The sequence below is a fragment of the Gasterosteus aculeatus genome, chromosome 16 (genome assembly GCF_964276395.1).
Source record: "Gasterosteus aculeatus chromosome 16, fGasAcu3.hap1.1, whole genome shotgun sequence".
NCBI lineage: Eukaryota > Metazoa > Chordata > Actinopteri > Perciformes > Gasterosteidae > Gasterosteus > Gasterosteus aculeatus.
Window position 1 is genome coordinate 19,536,822 of NC_135704.1, and position 17,132 is coordinate 19,553,953.

At 49.7% G+C, this 17,132-nt stretch overlaps 2 protein-coding genes across 3 annotated transcripts; one reads left to right on the plus strand and one right to left on the minus strand.

Moving 5' to 3' along the window:
* Positions 1–174: 174 nt before the first annotated feature.
* Positions 175–10,794, minus strand: slc49a4 (solute carrier family 49 member 4). Its single transcript, XM_078090992.1, has 9 exons — positions 10,381–10,794; positions 8,367–8,460; positions 6,424–6,695; positions 6,109–6,238; positions 4,599–4,707; positions 2,909–2,976; positions 1,442–1,569; positions 1,154–1,336; positions 175–942 (listed from the first exon to the last, which is right to left on the minus strand). Exons 1-9 carry the CDS (start codon positions 10,676–10,678, stop codon positions 827–829), a joined length of 1,398 nt encoding a protein of 465 aa, XP_077947118.1. The 5' UTR covers positions 10,679–10,794; the 3' UTR covers positions 175–826.
* Positions 10,388–16,512, plus strand: hspbap1 (hspb associated protein 1). Of its 2 annotated transcripts, none has more exons than XM_040170050.2 (8): positions 10,388–10,989; positions 12,568–12,766; positions 12,923–13,107; positions 14,452–14,588; positions 14,833–15,004; positions 15,454–15,537; positions 15,742–15,843; positions 15,935–16,512. In XM_040170050.2, exons 1-8 carry the CDS (start codon positions 10,789–10,791, stop codon positions 16,346–16,348), a joined length of 1,494 nt encoding a protein of 497 aa, XP_040025984.2. In that variant the 5' UTR covers positions 10,388–10,788; the 3' UTR covers positions 16,349–16,512. The 2 variants fall into 2 exon arrangements, with proteins under 2 accessions (XP_040025984.2, XP_040025983.2); XM_040170049.2 differs by having other exon boundaries at positions 10,616–10,989; positions 15,433–15,537.
* The last annotated feature ends 620 nt before the right edge of the window (positions 16,513–17,132 follow it).

Sequence of the window (17,132 nt, forward strand, 5' to 3'; positions counted from 1 at the left end):
GAATTTTTTATAGAAACTGTTTTTTATTGTAAAATCTTTAACAGTTAATTGAACTACATGTTTATTCACAATCCAAAGGTCACGGAGATGAAACGTCAATCCGGCCGCTGGAGGCAGGAAGAGAACTTTACTATGAGGAACGTGTGTGTGGAGCACGAAGACCCGGAGACACGATCATCTAAAAGCGTTTATTGTTAATAAGGTGCTGGAAACATTTAACAGTCACATTTATGTCCTTTTCTTTTCCATGAAACATTTACAACCACAGTGATGCTACAGGAGCGTCAACGTGTGCACACGCGTGTACAAATACGCAACCAACGCGCGTGTTTAACACACACCAGAGAGATTAAGGCGTCAGAAGGTGAAAGGATTCAAACAACATGGAGGGAACATCGGAGCCTCGTGGTGAGGAAGAGGAAGAGAGGGTTTCTTCTTCCCTCGGGGGGGTCGTATTAGTCAGCTGGGCGGCACTTTCTATAAATACTGGCTCAGAGCAGTCGGTACAAAACAGTTACATTTGAAGATGTTCTCATCCATTGACACAACGATCCCTTCTTCTTGTAGTGGAATAAAGCTGCAGCACTCAGTCTGGAGAATCATTTGCATAATAACATTATTAAAACATTAAAAAGGTCACTTTGGAGGTCCGACCTTCCAACGTCTGTAAACAACGACTAGCGTCAGTGTGCGAGATCCACGTCCAACGCGGGACCAGGAAGAGCCGCGACAACGTCCACCCGTCGCCGCGGTTACCATATACACAATCCCATAAAAGAAATAAAAAATCATAAAAAGAGTCTAGCGTTCCCTTCGTCTGTCCTGCTCACACCGCCACAAAGACGTCCAGGTAGAGGCGGTCGTAGGACTCCCTGAAGAAGAGGATGAGGAAGAGGCTGAAGAGGCAGGAGCTCGTCAGACACCAGTTCAGCCAGGACAGATCTGTGTGGGGGGGAGTCATGATGAGGGGGGACTACTCACAGGAGAGGGTTCTACTTCCTGTCAGTGATCAGGTGCTATAGATCAGAATCTAGCCCAGTAGATGCATCACAATGACAGAGACCACTCATTAACACCAAAGAAGAAGAAACCTGCTCCTTCTCTTCTCAGGCCGGTGTCATGATCATCAATCAATCAGAAGCTGCTCTCTTACCTGTGGAGTAGAAGGTGAGGAAGGTGAGGAGCAGGCCGGAGACCAGGTTCCCCAGGAACGTCGCCAGCCCGCAGGTGATGCCTTCAGGGACCGGGTACACGGTCTCGATGAGCAGCTCGAAGAATATGGGCACGCTGCTGTTGATGAAGATGCCCACCAGGATGCAGGAGGTGTACAGGATGCCTGTGGAAGAAGTTATATACAAATATATATATATATATATATATATATATATATTATACACACACACACACATATCCAGAGCTATAATTGTAATGATCCACAGACCGGCGGTGGAGGGCAGGTGGGTAAAGGAGCTCAGGCAGGTGAGCGTGAACCAGGTGGAGGACAGCGAGGCCCCCGCCAGCATCAGTACCAGGATCAGCTTCAACATCCCCCGGATGGAGTCCGCAAACCTGTGGGGGGGGGGGTACAAAGTCATTAGATTTTACTTTAGTAGATCATAATTTACTAAATGAACATCATGTTGTGTTGAAGAAGACTTGAAACTAGAGACTGAGACCATAAACTCATGTTTACAACGTTTATTGAGGGAATAAATCAAGAGAGAAGTAGAGTCATTTCCTCATAGACGTCTATGGGAGCAGAGGAGTCGCCCCCTGCTGGTCACTACAGAGAAGTAGAGTCATTTCCTCATAGACGTCTATGGGAGCAGAGGAGTCGCCCCCTGCTGGTCACTACAGAGAAGTAGAGTCATTTCCTCATAGACGTCTATGGGAGCAGAGGAGTCGCCCCCTGCTGGTCACTACAGAGAAGTAGAGTCATTTCCTCATAGACGTCTATGGGAGCAGAGGAGTCGCCCCCTGCTGGTCACTACAGAGAAGTAGAGTCATTTCCTCATAGACGTCTATGGGAGCAGAGGAGTCGCCCCCTGCTGGTCACTACAGAGAAGTAGAGTCATTTCCTCATAGACGTCTATGGGAGCAGAGGAGTCGCCCCCTGCTGGTCACTGCACAGAATGCAGCTTTAACTCGTGAAGTTTTGCATTGGATCACATATTTGGGTCTGAGAGAACGAGCTGGTTGTACTGTACTTCCTAGAGACGTCTGGCTTCATTCCCCCCCAGGTGCCAGAGAGGGATGAAACCCTGATCTCTCTGCAGATCACAGGCATTGCTTCCTATCGCCAAAAGTAGCTTATTTCCCCTCTTGAGTCACTCGATAAGGCGCCGGTCTCTGATTGGCTGATACGACTATGCAGGACAGCAGAGGAGGACCTCATCCAGCAGGAGGAAAGGTCAGAATGACGACCAGCCGTCCGTCAAGTGGTTGAATAAAACATATCAGGGTCAGGAGGGAGGCTGGACTTCAGCCCCCCAGCCGCCCTCCGGGGACCGAGTCCACCCAATCAGCACCAATAACTCACCAGGCCCCCACGCCGTGCGTCATTGATTAGCAGCCGGAGTTATGAGCTCAATTCACTGATTGCAGCATTAAAGGAAACAGGCCTGGGGGGCTGATGGGCAGTGGGGGGGGGGGGGCTCTGCACACTCCACACTTTTCCTTTGCTCACGATCCGTCAACAGAGGAGAAGTGGCTTTTGCATTAGCCCCAGCCCCCCCCCCCGCTGGATGGGGTCAAATATTAAAGACCGATGAGATAAGAGAGACCTTTAGATGAACCACTTTCTACTCAACACGAAGCAGGTGAAGCCTCTCGCTTCTACAACCACCACCACGCAAACATCTGGGATCAACAGGATGTTTGTGTTGCTATTATTGTGTTATTATCTTACCTGGCCATCGCCACTCCAAACACACACCCCCCTACGGTGGACCAGAAACCGATCCAACCGGCGTCCACCTGGGAGGAAGAGGAGGAGAGATTACTGTTAACCATCCATCATGTGACATTGTAAACAACCAACGAGTGTTCAGATCAATAGGAGGAGGAGCTAGTAGCGTTAGCAGCTAACAGAGTGGAGGAGCTAGTAGCGTTAGCAGCTAACAGAGTGGAGGAGCTAGTAGCGTTAGCAGCTAACAGAGTGGAGGAGCTAGTAGCGCTAGCAGCTAACAGAGTGGAGGAGCTAGTAGCGTTAGCAGCTAACAGAGTGGAGGAGCTAGTAGCGTTAGCAGCTAACCGAATGGAGGAGCTAGTAGCGTTGGCAGCTAACCGAATGGAGGAGCAGATGCTGAAGGACGGTGATTTCAGAGCCAATGAAGCGCAGCGCGGCCTCGTCATGGTGTCTCTGTAAACAGCGTTCCAGGCTTTGACACGTCCACATGTTTGTTTGTTTGTTTGTTTTCTCTTCGTCCACCTCTTCTAATGAGCTGTTTTTAAGACCTCGTGCGCAGCTTTGCTTCTTCATCCTGTTTCCTTTTTAAAAGTATCTGCATTTAATCACACCACGGCTTTAAGAGAAGGGCGGAGCTCCATGTGAAGCTCAGAACTTCACCAGAGACTTTGTGAAGGACTCAACAAAGTAATCTGATTCCTGATGGAGTTCCTCCATTAGGGGAACAAGAAGAGACGTTACACAGCACAGAAAACCTCAGGAGGAGACGCTCGTCCATCTCAGCGCCCAACCAAGGAAACCACACGCTGACTGACAGGTCTCTACCAGACCGTAAAGCAGGGGATGCTTTAGGGCGGGGCTACACCCTGATTGACGTAGTAATATACATCATTATGGTCACTATTATGGATTTATGGATTTGATGAAAAAAAGACGATAGTGACGGAGAAGTCGAGGCTTCTAAACGTCAGAGGCGAGGTCGACTTCAGTGGCAGCAGATCAACAGCGAGGTCAAGGCGTGCTCCACCCGTTTGCTCCACCCGTTTGCTCCACCTGTTTGCTCCGCCCGTTTGCTCCAATAGGAATTGAAGCCCCAGGAAGTTAATAGAAAGCACGGAACCCTTTCTTTAAATCACCAGAGCAACCTTCTTCCTGGATGATGGATGAGCTGAAGATGAAGAAGCCGTGAGGACCAGAGGAAACGGGTCTGTTGATATGTGGTGCCCCCCCTCCCCCCTCCGGCCCCCCAACGAGGGCTTTCTGTGCTGCTCTTGGATGGGAGTGAATCAACAGACTGAAGCCGGAGGATTTAAAGCTGCGGCGTTCGCAGACGTATTTACTCCTCGGCTCGCTGAGCAAACGCGGTAAATCTCCCGCCGCAGAGACTGAAAACACCCAAACAAAGGGAGGGTAGGGGGGACGGGTACCTGCCCGTTAGTGGCTAGTTAGCTACCTAGCCTGCTAGGTAGCTAACTAGCCAGCCGCTGCAATGCTCCACTAGCTGTTCTTTACGTTACATTACAGGTTGTTTAGCTGACGCTTTTATCCAAAGCGACTTACAGCAGCAGCGGGCAGCAATTAGCGGTCCGGTGTCTTCCTCAGGGACACTTCAACGTGGGACACGGAGCAGCCGGGGCTCCTGCACCACATGGACCTGGTTCTTCACACGAGTCTGTGAACATCAACCTACCTGGCTGACTTTGGCTGGTGTGAGGACCATGTCGAGGACCCCCCCCCAGCCGGCCATCACTCCAGAGGGGACGGCGTAGGCCAGCGCCACCATCAGGAACCGCATGTTGCTGAAAGGGAAAGTCTGGTTAATTCATCAACTACACCTGCTGATTAAAAGCTTTTTTTTCCTCCAGGTAAAAAGATCTTCTCAAACAGGCCAATAGCTTCGCTACTCAGCCTCTTCTTCTGAACGTGCAGATAGTTGCATGAATTGCAACCATCTGCACACCTGCTGGTCCTCTCACACCTGCTGGTCCTCTCACACCTGCTGGTCCTCTCACACCTGCTGGTCCTCTCACACCTGCTGGTCCTCTCACACCTGCTGGTCCTCTCACACCCGTTTTACTTCATCTGGCCCAACCAGAAGGGATTTAGTTCTGGTTCTCGCGGCCAGAGGAGTGAACAAGAAGTACACGGCCTCGTTGTGATCAATCAAATATCAGACCATAGATATATTTTTCGTAGCGGAGCTTCTCCGGTCCCGGTCCAAACGAACCGGACTCACCAGGCGAAACGAGTCCTGGCGTGTTTCAAAGAACCAGAGACTCTATAGGGACAACTTGAACCTGATGATGTCATCACTGTGGCTTCCTGCAACGCCCCGAAGCCATCGATCAATCAATACTGGTTTAAAGATGAGATCATGATGTCCGCGTGCTAACAAGCTAAAGGACACGCTAACTGTAAGCATGTTAAACAGCTAAATGTGTGACATGTTGATAGAGGGATATCAATCCAAAGCCATGCAAGTAGGTTTTAATATTAGAAATGAGTGGAGGATTTGGCTGGTGGGCACGTTGTCACGGTAACCCAGTGGCACTGGACCGGATCAGAGCCCCCAGCCGGGTGACCCAGTTGAGTGTGAGTCTGTATCAGCTGCAGCCCGTGTGGTGGAAGTGAGGCGGCTCCTAACGGGCCGTTAAGCCGGTTGGAGCCCTTTTGGTTTCCTCCGGCAGGGGCAGAGTGCAGCCAACCCCCCCCCCCCCCTAACACCACCACCACCCCCTCCCTAACACCCCCCCCCCGTTAATCCCCGCCCAGCGGCTTCATTCCTTCACAAGCCGGACCAAAGGACTTCGATTCAATCGATTTCTATCAGCTCTTCGTCCTCTAACTTAAGCCTAGTTTATGCTTCTGCGTTGTCAGAGACACGCGTGTCCCTTGCGTGTCTTTTCACACCTCGTTACGCGCGTCGACCCATTTCTCTAGACTAGCGTCTAGAGCGATGCAGCCTCCTGCAGCACCAGGCTGTGATTGGTCTGCTGACTACGTCCTTTACGGAATCTCACATGTTGATATTAAACAAGAAAAAAAATCGTATTTGAATAAAAATGCAACATGAGAACCTGCATGAAGGTTTGACCCCACCGACCTCTGACCTCAGAGGGGCTTCTCCCTTCAATATCACCGCAACTGCGTGTGTGCGTGTGCGTGTTGTGTGCATGTTGTGTGTGTGTGTGTGGCCTCACCTGAGCAGTCTGCAGATGCTGCTCCGGTAGCTGAGGCGCTGGCTGGCGGCGGCCACGCTGGGGGGCTGAGGGGGGCGGGACGGGAAATACAGCAGCACGGCCGCGAAGAGGACGGCGATGGCAGACAGCTCTGAGGGACACGCAGACAGACGGGAGGATTCAGAGAGACGAGCAGACAGACGGGAGGAGTCAGAGAGACGAGCAGACAGACGGGAGGAGTCAGAGAGACGAGCAGACAGACGGGTGGAGTCTTTTGTTTATAACTTCCGTCTCTCTGCGTCCCATCGCCTGTGACGTAGAAGTGATGTCACCGACCTGCGTACATGACCAGCTGGATCCGGTCTCGGATGAACGCGTCAGAAACCGCGGTCCCCGCGGCAGCCGGCACCCCGGTGCCATTGGGAGCGGGCACCACCTGGGGCCCCACCAGGAAGGAGGCGGCGCTGCCCAGGTAGCAGAAGAGCGAGGCCACGGCCGTGGCGGTGGCCCTCTGGTCCGGGGCGAACCACGTGGTGGAGAGGAAGGGGCCGGCGCTCATGATGGTAGGGCCCGCCAGACCATTCAGGAGATGACCTCCGTGGATCAGCCTGCAACAGGAACCACAGAAGAAGAAAAATCAATGAAGTAGAGAAGTGAAGAAGTGATGTACTTATAGATATTGATCAACAAACACAGGTTCAAGGTTTAAATCAGGATCCTTTGATCTCCTCACAAACAGGAAGTGACCTCGCCTCTTGTCCCAGGTTTGATCCTACAGTGTCCTCTGAGGTCAGTGAACACAGCACGCATACCAACACGAGCAGAGAGCGCCCTCTGGTTGACACACGGAGTGAGAGCTGTGACCTCATCGCTGTGACCTCACCGGGCCGAGCGTGACAGAGCGTCTCAAGGTCGTCTGAGGAGGCCAAAGGTCACGGCCGGGTAAAGGTCCTCCTCGGGGTTCAGAAGTTCACTGATGATGCTTCTCCAGTCTCTGGTCATGAGACGAACTAACCAATCAGTGTTTAGATCTAAAGGGGGAGGATCTAGTAACGTTAGTAGCTAACCGCTAACAGCTAACCAACAGAAGCTCACTTCAGTTACATATGATGCGTTCAGGTTCTCCTCAGCGAAAACGAGAACATATGTTCGTGACGTTATGATCTGTAAAATGTATTGTTAATTTTAATAAATACAAATATAAGATTAAATGTGATGTTGCACTTATTATATTACAGCATTAAACACAAGGACGATACAATTACATATTTTTTCCTTGTTATTTGAATTTGGTGACAGAAAAACCGATGATTGACTGATAATATTTGATTATTCATCAGGTTTTTGTGCGTTTGTCAGTGAGACCACTAACAGTTTAGTTATATTATACATCATTAGTTATAGTTCCACCTCCCTGCGCCACAAACAGGAAGTCTGCTGCTGCCGCTTGATTCTGTTCCCTTAAATGTTAAATGTCAGCAGACACGTGGAGAAGTGAGCGGGTAGAATTAGTCTTTATATTGATGACACATTATATATATAGAACATATTAAAATGTGAACAACTACACATCAATTAAAAAAGACATCTATAAAGGTCTGTTTGAGCGTGAAGAAGTGGACTCAAGTGGACGGACTTCAGGCTCTTGAAGCTGTCAGACGTCTGTGAGGAACACTGAAGGTTGCGACCACACAGCGAACCCAAACGTGACATTTCCCAGCAGCTCGCTGTAATAAACTCACTGAGCTTCTCTATTCTCGTGCATCCATCTGGTGTCACCGCGCAGGAACAGATGGATTCTTCAGCTCTGAGAGAGAGTCTCTGTGGAACCGTCTACTGGGGAGATGTTCTGCCTTGTTGTATTCGTGGGACAGATTAGTACCCAAGGAAATTACTTCGTAGTAGCGGCGACCTTCTCTGAGGTCGTGAGCGGAGGATAACGATCTGGTCCTTTTAATGGCATCACGGTTCTGTCTGATACGGAACCAGCAGCGAGACCAGTAGAGGATCCACCAAGTACCACCGCCGACGAGCTCCCTCATCAAACCCGACTACCAGAGGCTGTCCTTCCACGGCGAGCCCCAGGTCACCATGACGACGATCTGCTCCTCATTACAAACCTCTCAAAACACCATCGCCCCATCACCTCCATCTCCATCATCCCATCATCTTATCTCCATCATCTCCATCGCCCCATCATCTCCATCATCTTATCTCCATCATCTCCATCGCCCCATCATCTCATCTCCATCATCCCATCATCTCCATCGCAGTCTTACCATCTCCTAAGAGGCAGCTCCGTCAGAGGGATGCTCCTCAGGGCCGAGCCCAGCAGCATGAAGAAGGCCGAGAGGAGGAGGGACGCCCGGAGACCTGCAGGGGGGGGGGGGATGATGACGGGGTGGGGGGGCACGGTGGAGATTATGAGGCCAAATATTTACACTCAAATCATCAAGTCTTGTGTTTCAGAGGCTATTAATGTTTAGTTTATTAAATATAATAATGATAAATATTGTATTTTTGAGGGGGGGGGGGTCCTATAAACTATTATATGTTTGTTTTGTCTATGAAATACAATGAATAAAGTAAAAGCATAATTTCATTATTTATTATATTGATGATGTTTTAATAATAATAAATTAAAATGAAGTAGGGGTGGGGGTCGTCGTGGCGCAGGGGTTAGAGAAGGTGTGCTGGGAACCACAAGGTTGGTGGTTCGATTCCAGGCTGCCCCATGTTCCATGTCGAAGTGTCCCTGAGCAAGACACCTAACCCCTAATTGCTCCCCAGGCAAAATGTGAAAAAGCCACAGGTTTAAAGTGTAATGTAAGTCGCTTTGGATAAAAGCGTCTGCTAAATGACCTGTAATGTAATGTAAAGTAACAAAGAGCTCAATAGGAAAGACATCCAGAAGTAGCAGCTTCATCCTCAGGTGGTGAAAATAATTCCTATTCGTTGTTGTTGTTGTGCAACCCTTGTTTACCGATATTAAAGCGACCTCTTAACCTCGGCTTACGTCAGACGGCCTGAGGCTCAGACGTCGGCGTTTTTAATGTGACGATGTCGGACATTTTTTATTCGCTCTTTACATTTATTATGATGCAAACTGCAAGGAAGCACAACCGGAATGTGCTGCGGATTGTGTGTTTTTGTGTTGATAACAGGCTCCAACTGAACGCCGTCAAGCTTCGCTGAATTTTATAAGTCATTGATTTAAACATCAATGACAAAAAAAATAGATACTGCCGTCAATAGGAACAGTTCCAGAGCAAAACAAACCGCAGCCTCCAGCTATAAATAAATAAAAACATATTAGATAACGAGACAACAGCGTGTTAAACAAGTGTGACACATGACGCTGCGTTCTGTTTCACCCACATGACGCCGCTTTAAGGAAACTTCTCTGCACGTGATGAAGCTTTGACTGGATCAACACACAGACAAATAAAATAAAATAAATACTTATTCATCAACACAATCAAGTTGTGTTTTTGAATGAGGCCCTGTGATCAACTCCTTCATCCTTCTGTTGAATAAATGCTTTCATTGAGTCCATAATGATTGACTAATGAACTTGAATAGGTCGTAATCTCCGTCGTAGCGGTTTCGCTTCCTCGTTTTCTCCGAAGTGAAGGTTGAACCGTTGAGTCATAAGATATTTATGATGTTTGGCCACTAAACTAAACCTGTGGGCTGACACCACTCAGCATGAAGCGTTCACTGTTCACTGAGCCGCTGCTTCCTGAAGCGGTGCGTTCGAGGACCGTTGGAAGAACGTGTTGTTACACCTTCCAAACAAATGACCCCACCCCAACTGGAGGTTTGTATTCCTCGTCACCGCGGCAACAGAGATGTTTGGCTGCCTCGTGGCTGTTTACACCACGTGACCCGCCTCGGTCAGGTGACGCACAGCGACTCGAGCGGCTCCTCAAACGTCGTGCGCTGATCCTGAATCAGCGCTTTAAAGGAGGTCACGTGGTCCACCAGACACTTTCATATCTGTTGTTGAATAAAGGCTCAATGAAATGAATCATTTACAACGTTCAATTAAAAGGATTCCAAAAAAGAGCGTTGGAGCATTTTGATTGGCTGAGCGGCGGTTCATGGCTAACGTTGTTAACGCATAAGAAACGCCATTTAACTATACAAGTGTAGTAAGACAACGTACTGTAAGTACATATTTATATAGTATATATACACACGGTTGAATACTACGCGTGTCCTTCCCTCGAACCCTCCCGGCGACAGTAACAGCACAACGTAGGACACAGTGTACCAGGTAAACAAACGCACCTTTCTTGTCCATCAGCCACATGAACAGCAGCCACGGGCCGAAGCCCGCCGGGCCCCACAGCACCAGCAGCGCGATGTCCGAGCCGGTGAAGCCGAAGGCGCGGGCGGCGGAGCTCTGGATGGGACCCCAGAAGTTCCACACCATGCCCTGCATGAAGGCCAGCAGCGAGAAGAGGCTGAGGACCAGCCACCTCCGCCCGTACACTCGGCTGTGGGCCGGCGGGCCGGCGGGGTCCGCGTGAGGCGGCGCGAGGAGCGGCTCGCGCTCGTCCTCGGCGCTCGAACCCGCGGCGCCCATCGCGAAGGCTGTCCGGTGACGTCCAGGTGTGTAACGGACGTTTTCCCCGTTCGACCGCGCGAAGTGTAACCAAAACTAGCTTCTGTTGTTGTCCAAATATACTCCTGCGCATGCGCGAGCGGAAGTTTGCTCCCAGGCCGAAACTGTCGTCACCGTTGCCGCCATTTTGGCTCGTCCGGTGCGTTGAACTAACGGAGCGGAGCCGCAATGGAATCCGCAGCGAGGCGCTGCGTGAGGTAGACGTCGCCGGACACTGGTCATGTGATGTTTGTTTACTTCCGCCCGAGTCTCAACTGCACGTGGAGTGTAAGGTGAGTTGTGTTTGACCGTTAGAGAGACGGCTAATGTTAGCTAACTTCAGTTTCTCTTTCTCGTTTGTATAATAAAAACACGGCTTGAAAATGACCGTAATGTCGCTCATTTATCCTCCATTTAGCACCTGATTGGATTCAGCCTCTGTTGGTCATGAACTTGATTGAGATCGATACGTTATTGATCCGTGATGATGGCTGGTCGTGTTCACTCTCCGATAACATTGGTTCTGTCACGAGGGGGAATAAAGGTGGTAAAACCTGCCAGAAAAGAAGCAAGCTCTGGTTTCCTACTACCCCCAAAGGCTAAACTGCTGCTTTATTCTGCCACCGAACCTCAGTGAGACGCTACAGAGGGGTCAGAAGTATCTGTAAACTACTTAATTACCTTGAGACAAACTCTGTGAAGAAACAAGTCAAGTATTACATGTTTTATATAATCAGCTGATACATATTCACTCAGGAATCAGGAATCAGGAAACATTTATTAGCCAAAATATGTCAAACATACAAGGAATTTGTCTTGGCGATTAGTGCGCGACAGTAGACAGACAAGACAACAGTGCACAAGTAATAAAATAAAGTGGAATGAAATGCTAATGCAATGGGTTAGTAGAATAAGGCTAAGGCTATGGGTTAGTATAAAACAAGAGAATAAAGTTTACAAAATTTAAATATTAAAAAGAAAAGTATTAAGCATAAAGTGCACTAACAAACAAGCAACAGACAAGAGACAAAGTGACAAAGTGATGAATTGCAGTTAAAGTGACATGTGCAGTGTGAGGGGGAGTGACCGGTGGAGTGTTATAGTCAGGCAGTGGGGGACCGGCTCTGTTGATGAGCTGCCGACGGGGAGAAACTGTTGGTGTGGCGGGAGGTCTTAGTCCTGATGGACCTCAGCCTCCTGCCAGATGGAAGGGGCACAAACAGTTTTTGTCCGGGGTGGGAGGGGTCGGCCGTGATCTTTTTAGCTGCTTCAGAGACCTGGAAGCGAACAAGTCCTGCAGGGACGGCAGATTGCAGCCGATCAGCCTCTCTGCAGAGCGGAGGACACACTGCAGCCTGCCCTTGTCCTTGGCTGTGGCTGCAGCGTACCAGACGCTGATGGAGGAGCAGAGGACGGACTCCATGATGGCCGTGTAGAAGTGGACCATCATCGTCTTTGGCAGGTTGAGTTTCTTCAGCTGCCTCAGGAAGAACAACCTCTGCTGAGCCTTCTTGGTGATGGAGCTGATGTTCAGCTCCCACTTGAGGTCCTGGGTGATGATGGAGACCAGGAAACGGAAGGAATCCACAATAGTGACGGGGGAGTCACACAGGATGATGGGGAGGGTGGGGCTCTGTTCCTCCTGAAATCCACAACCATCTCCACTGTCTTCAGAGCGTTGAGCTCACATGTAGCACACTTTCTGTTTCTAAAACGTCTAAACCTTCTAGAGCTTCTTCGTGGGGTAAAAACACTAGACACACAGATTTAGTTTAATTATTGTTCACCTGCAGAAGATGAGCTTCATAACCGGGTGACGACCTAAACTGGACCTTTCAGTCAGCTGACCTTTGACCTTATGTCCTCTGCAGGTCATGGCCTCCCCCGCCCCTCCCAAACCCTTCGGCCCAGAGGAGACCCGGAGGCTTCTCCATCGCCTGCAGACGCCCGCCGTCTTCCCTGACATGGCCGCCGGCTGGCCGGCGCTGCTCTGGACCGCAGAGCGCCTGTCCCGCTGCCTCGGGGACCAAGTGGTCCAGTTCCGACTCGGAAGGAAAGAGGAGATGAACGGTACGAACATGGAGGTTCATCCTGAGATACATACATGTTTATACATAAATAGGACGTTTAGACTCCTAGAGAGAAATACCCGAGCTGCGATTCTGCCTCCTGAATCGTATTATTTTCAAGCATATTGCCGACTCCTTTTCTTCTTGCTCTCTGCAGCCCCTCTGTTTGAGACCCAGTGCTCCTACGTGGAGGCCACACTGGAGCAATTCCTCAGCTGGACGCGACCTCAGACCGGGTCTCGCCTGGGGCCCTTCTGTGAGTACCCCAGCTCGGAGTACTGGGCCTACGCCGACTACAAGTACATCGCCCTGCTGCTGCAGGACCGCCCCGCCATGTTCCAGGTACTCGGCCTCCAGATCAGATCGCCACTAGCCCTAACCCTAAGAGAGATGGGGGTCGTCGTGGCGCAGGGGTTAGAGAAGGTGTGCTGGGAAGCACAAGGTTGGTGGTTCGATTCCAGGCTGCCACTTGTTCCATGTCGAAGTGTCCCTGAGCAAGACACCTAACCCCTAATTGCTCCCCGGGCAAAAATGTGAAAAAAGCCATGGGTTTAAAGTGTAATGTAAGTCGCTTTGGATAAAAGCGTCTGCTAAATGACATGTAATGTAATGTAATGTAACCCTAACCCACCAGGAAACTTAACTGTAGACATGAAAACCAGCCATTCTTAACGTATAATAATAAAGAATATTATAGAATAGAGGGATTAACACACAGTGGGAGGAGTTTAAATTAGGGCTGTCAACATTAACGCGTTAATCTATAAGATTAATGTGACCAAGATTAATGCGATTAAATGTTTAAACGCAGTTAACACAACTTTGTTTACTTCCGGTCTTCTGTTGTGCCGGAAGCAAACACGGGAAACGAAACGTCAGTTTGTAAAGATGCAGAGAGGCTCTTTGACATGAACAGGTGTGACACCGCGGAGAGGAATTACTCCACGTGTCAAACAAGACGGACCACTTAAAGCACCGCTATGCTAAGCTAGCTGCTATGCTAACGTTACCCTGCGCGGCACACAGTCTGCAGTGTGACGGTGTCCCTAAAAGACGGTGGTTTGAAAGCGTCCTGCTGAATGTGGGGACGTTGTTGGCTCTTCAAACGCAGCCGTTAACTGATGGAGAGATGAGAGCAAAGTGCACGAGGACGACAGTCGCTAGTTCAACATGTTCCTCCAAGATGATCAGAGGTGTGTAGTAAAATATCATTAACAATTAAACAACAGCTTTCTAAAGTGATTACTCATTACTTTAGCAAAGATTTAGTCTTTATTCATTCTTTCATTCATTAATAAGCACGATAAATCATCCATATAAATATGCACACATAGAAGATCAATCATTATGATATCACATATTCTTCATTTCCTTTAGGATGATAATATTTTTAATTCTTTTGCTGTTTAATTAAAACATTTAATTTAAAAAGCATGATTCATTTCAACAAACAAAGAACTGAAGAAAAGCCTCTTTTACACTCTTATGTTCTTCATTCTCCTTGCTTTGACCTTTCAGTCAGTCGTTTTCCCGTGAGGACTTTCTCTGGCCGGTGAAAATGTAATAACTGCTATCGGCGCGTCGTAGCAGCAGCCGCCCGTCCAGCCCCCTGTGACGGACACCGGGCCGGCTCCTCCCCACAGGGACCTGCGCTGGGTGTCATGGCCCCCGTGCTTCTCTGTGCAGGATGTGAGGTGGTCCGACTTTGGCTTTGAGGGGCGTGACGGGAAGGAGAGCACCTTGTGGGTCGGCTCGGCGCAGGCCAACACGCCGTGCCACCTGGACTCGTACGGCTGCAACCTGGTGCTGCAGGTGGAGGGTCGGTGAGTGAACGAACGCCCCCCCGAGGCGGCTCACAGGAGGGATGCTGGAATGAGCCCAGGTTTTTACAGAAGCAGCAACTTCTGCAGTTAAGCAGAAGGCGGGCCTCTTTGATTGACAGGTGGTCTGCTGTTCTAGAGTTAACTATGATCAATCTGCTTACGTCTGCACCTCAGGCCAGGTGCAGGAGATCCACTGACTATCGCCATCATTAGAAGTGTTACAAGTGAGTCTGGTCTCCCACAGGAAGCGCTGGCACCTCTTCCCCCCAGAGGACACCGCCCACCTCTACCCGACCCGGATCCCCTATGAGGAGTCCAGCGTCTTCAGCCAGGTCCACGTGGTCCGCCCGGACCTCAGCAGGTTCCCTTTGTTCCGGGGGTCCAGAGCCCACGAGGTCACTCTGGAGCCCGGACAGGTCAGGATGTCACAGTATGAAGATTTAGAAACAGTGTGTGTGTGTGTGTGTGTAATAAATACATAAATATGTATATATATACACTTTATTAGCATGAACTCAGGCGTTTTCTCTTGTTTCATGTCGTCAATAATCAGTTTATTTCACACAGCTGCAGCAAACCAGCAGATTGATTCAGTGAAAACTCCGTGTTTATATTCTGTGATATCTGGGACTCGACATGTAAAAAGCTGCAGTAAGTGTTTGATTCCAGGCTGAGGTCACGTGGACGTGTACGTGTAATACTGGATATCCGTAGAGAACAAAGAACAGTCTTTAACGCTTCACCACGAGAAGCTCCTCTCATCTGTGGTTATTTCCAGTTTCTGTCCAGTCATGTGATGCCCTGCAGCAGCCGTCATAGGTCACATCTTCCATTGATGCAATAGGTTGACCTGTGGTCTGCTCAGGTGCTGTTTGTGCCCAGACACTGGTGGCACTACGTGGAGTCACTGGATCCCGTCACGGTCAGCATCAACTCCTGGATCGAGCTGGTGAGAGAAAACTAAGCAGTTAGCAGCAGGAGGGAGGAGGCTGCAGATACGTTTATCAATTAAACCAGTTCTTCAGTCAGAAGCAAAGAAAAATACTTCCAGGTTCCAGGTTTTTCAGAGTAAAGTTGAGACTCCTGAGGAGGTCACGTGAAGAGAGGGTCTGTCTCATGCGGTTCTCCTTCTGGGCCTCCTGCCCCCTCCCAGGAAGCGGACGCCGTGGAGCGAGTCGGCGAGGCCGTGGCGAAGGCCGTGGTCTGTGCGCTGAAGAGCGAGGACGACCCTGACGACTGGCTCAACCCCACCGAGGTGACGAAGCAGCACCAACCGCACATTCAACACACAAACTAGACCCTTTAGATCAGGACGCAGTGGGAAATGCGGCGTTGTGTTTCTGCAGGAGGGCGTGGCCCCCCATCGGGACAACATGCGCTCTTTGAACCTGGCTCTGAGAGCTTGTGACCGGCGAGACGCTGGAGGACGGATCCGGGAGAGCAGCAGTGACTCCGGGCCCCCGAAGGTTCCCTTTGGACCTCATCTGGTCCCTGTACGCCGCCAGAAGGACGCCGTTCCACCACAGACCACCGGGGGTCAGGAGGTCACCTCCTCCGGAGAAGAGGCCCCCATAACCACCAACGACCTGCTGGACTGCCTGCTGCACCCTGACGTGGTCGCCCGGGTCACCGAGCTGCTGCTGCAGAGACACACAGGAAGTGACGGGAGCGCCCCCCCCCCTCCTGATGCTAAAGACAGTCCCTGCACGGCCTCACCTCGACTCCTGTCTCGTCCCCACGGACAAGAGGACTTCGGCTAATCGGGACTTGATTTCCTGGCTAATCCGGTTTGTTTCCCTCCAGAGGCTCACAAACATGGCTGCTCCAATCGGGTTAGCATGCTAATGAGCCGCACTCGTGACGTCTCCGTGTCCCCGAGCGACCGCAAAGGGATGAGGACAAATAAACGAGATATTCGGTGAAAGGAAAGTCTCGTCTTTGTTTCCCACCGACATGAACAGAAGTCCGGAGTTCTTTTAATGGGTCCAGTTATTAAGACTAATGAAACCACCATCAGCTGTACTGTATACAAACAGTTTTAACATCCAACACTCGTATAGTATCAGCGCATAGGAGGATACATCACACGTCATTTATCTGACGCTTTTATCCAAAGCGACTTACAATAAGTTATTTAACCACAAGGACACAAACTCAGAAGAACAAGAAACAAATGAGCCAGTTTACAACTTGCTGTAGATAAGAACCATTATAAGTCCAGTGTAAGTGGTACAGTTAGTTAGTGTGTTAGTGGAGGTAGAGTCTGAAGAGGTGTGTCCTCAGTCTGAAGATGTGAAGGCTCTCTGTGGTCCTGATGTCTTCAGAGACCTCCTTCCACCATTTAGGAGCAGGACAGCAGAGAGTGGAGATCTAGTGGAGTGTTTTGCTCCCCTAGTGGTGGAAACTATAATACGTGTAATAATGTTTAGTGTTAGAATTGTAGTTTGTGTGTTATTAGATATTAGTTATTACATTAACATGTTAGATGAAGTGAATGCAATTTGAATCAAACACAATTTAGTCATTTAAATCATATAAACACTA

What these genes read in the sequence shown, in the direction of transcription:
- slc49a4 (XM_078090992.1), bottom strand. Translation starts at nt 10,678, where the DNA reads ATGGGCGCCGCGGGTTCGAGCGCCGAGGACGAGCGCGAGCCGCTCCTC. An exon ending in GAGCTGCCTCTTAGGAGATG is followed by an intron (nt 6,696 to 8,366) that starts GTAAGACTGCGA and finishes TTCCTGTTGCAG; the next exon opens with GCTGATCCACGGAGGTCATC. An exon ending in CCACCTGCCCTCCACCGCCG is followed by an intron (nt 1,337 to 1,441) that starts GTCTGTGGATCA and finishes CTTCTTCCACAG; the next exon opens with GCATCCTGTACACCTCCTGC.
- hspbap1 (XM_040170049.2), top strand. Translation starts at nt 10,789, where the DNA reads ATGCGCGAGCGGAAGTTTGCTCCCAGGCCGAAACTGTCGTCACCGTTG. An exon ending in ACCGCCCCGCCATGTTCCAG is followed by an intron (nt 13,108 to 14,451) that starts GTACTCGGCCTC and finishes TTCTCTGTGCAG; the next exon opens with GATGTGAGGTGGTCCGACTT. An exon ending in ACTGGCTCAACCCCACCGAG is followed by an intron (nt 15,844 to 15,934) that starts GTGACGAAGCAG and finishes GTGTTTCTGCAG; the next exon opens with GAGGGCGTGGCCCCCCATCG.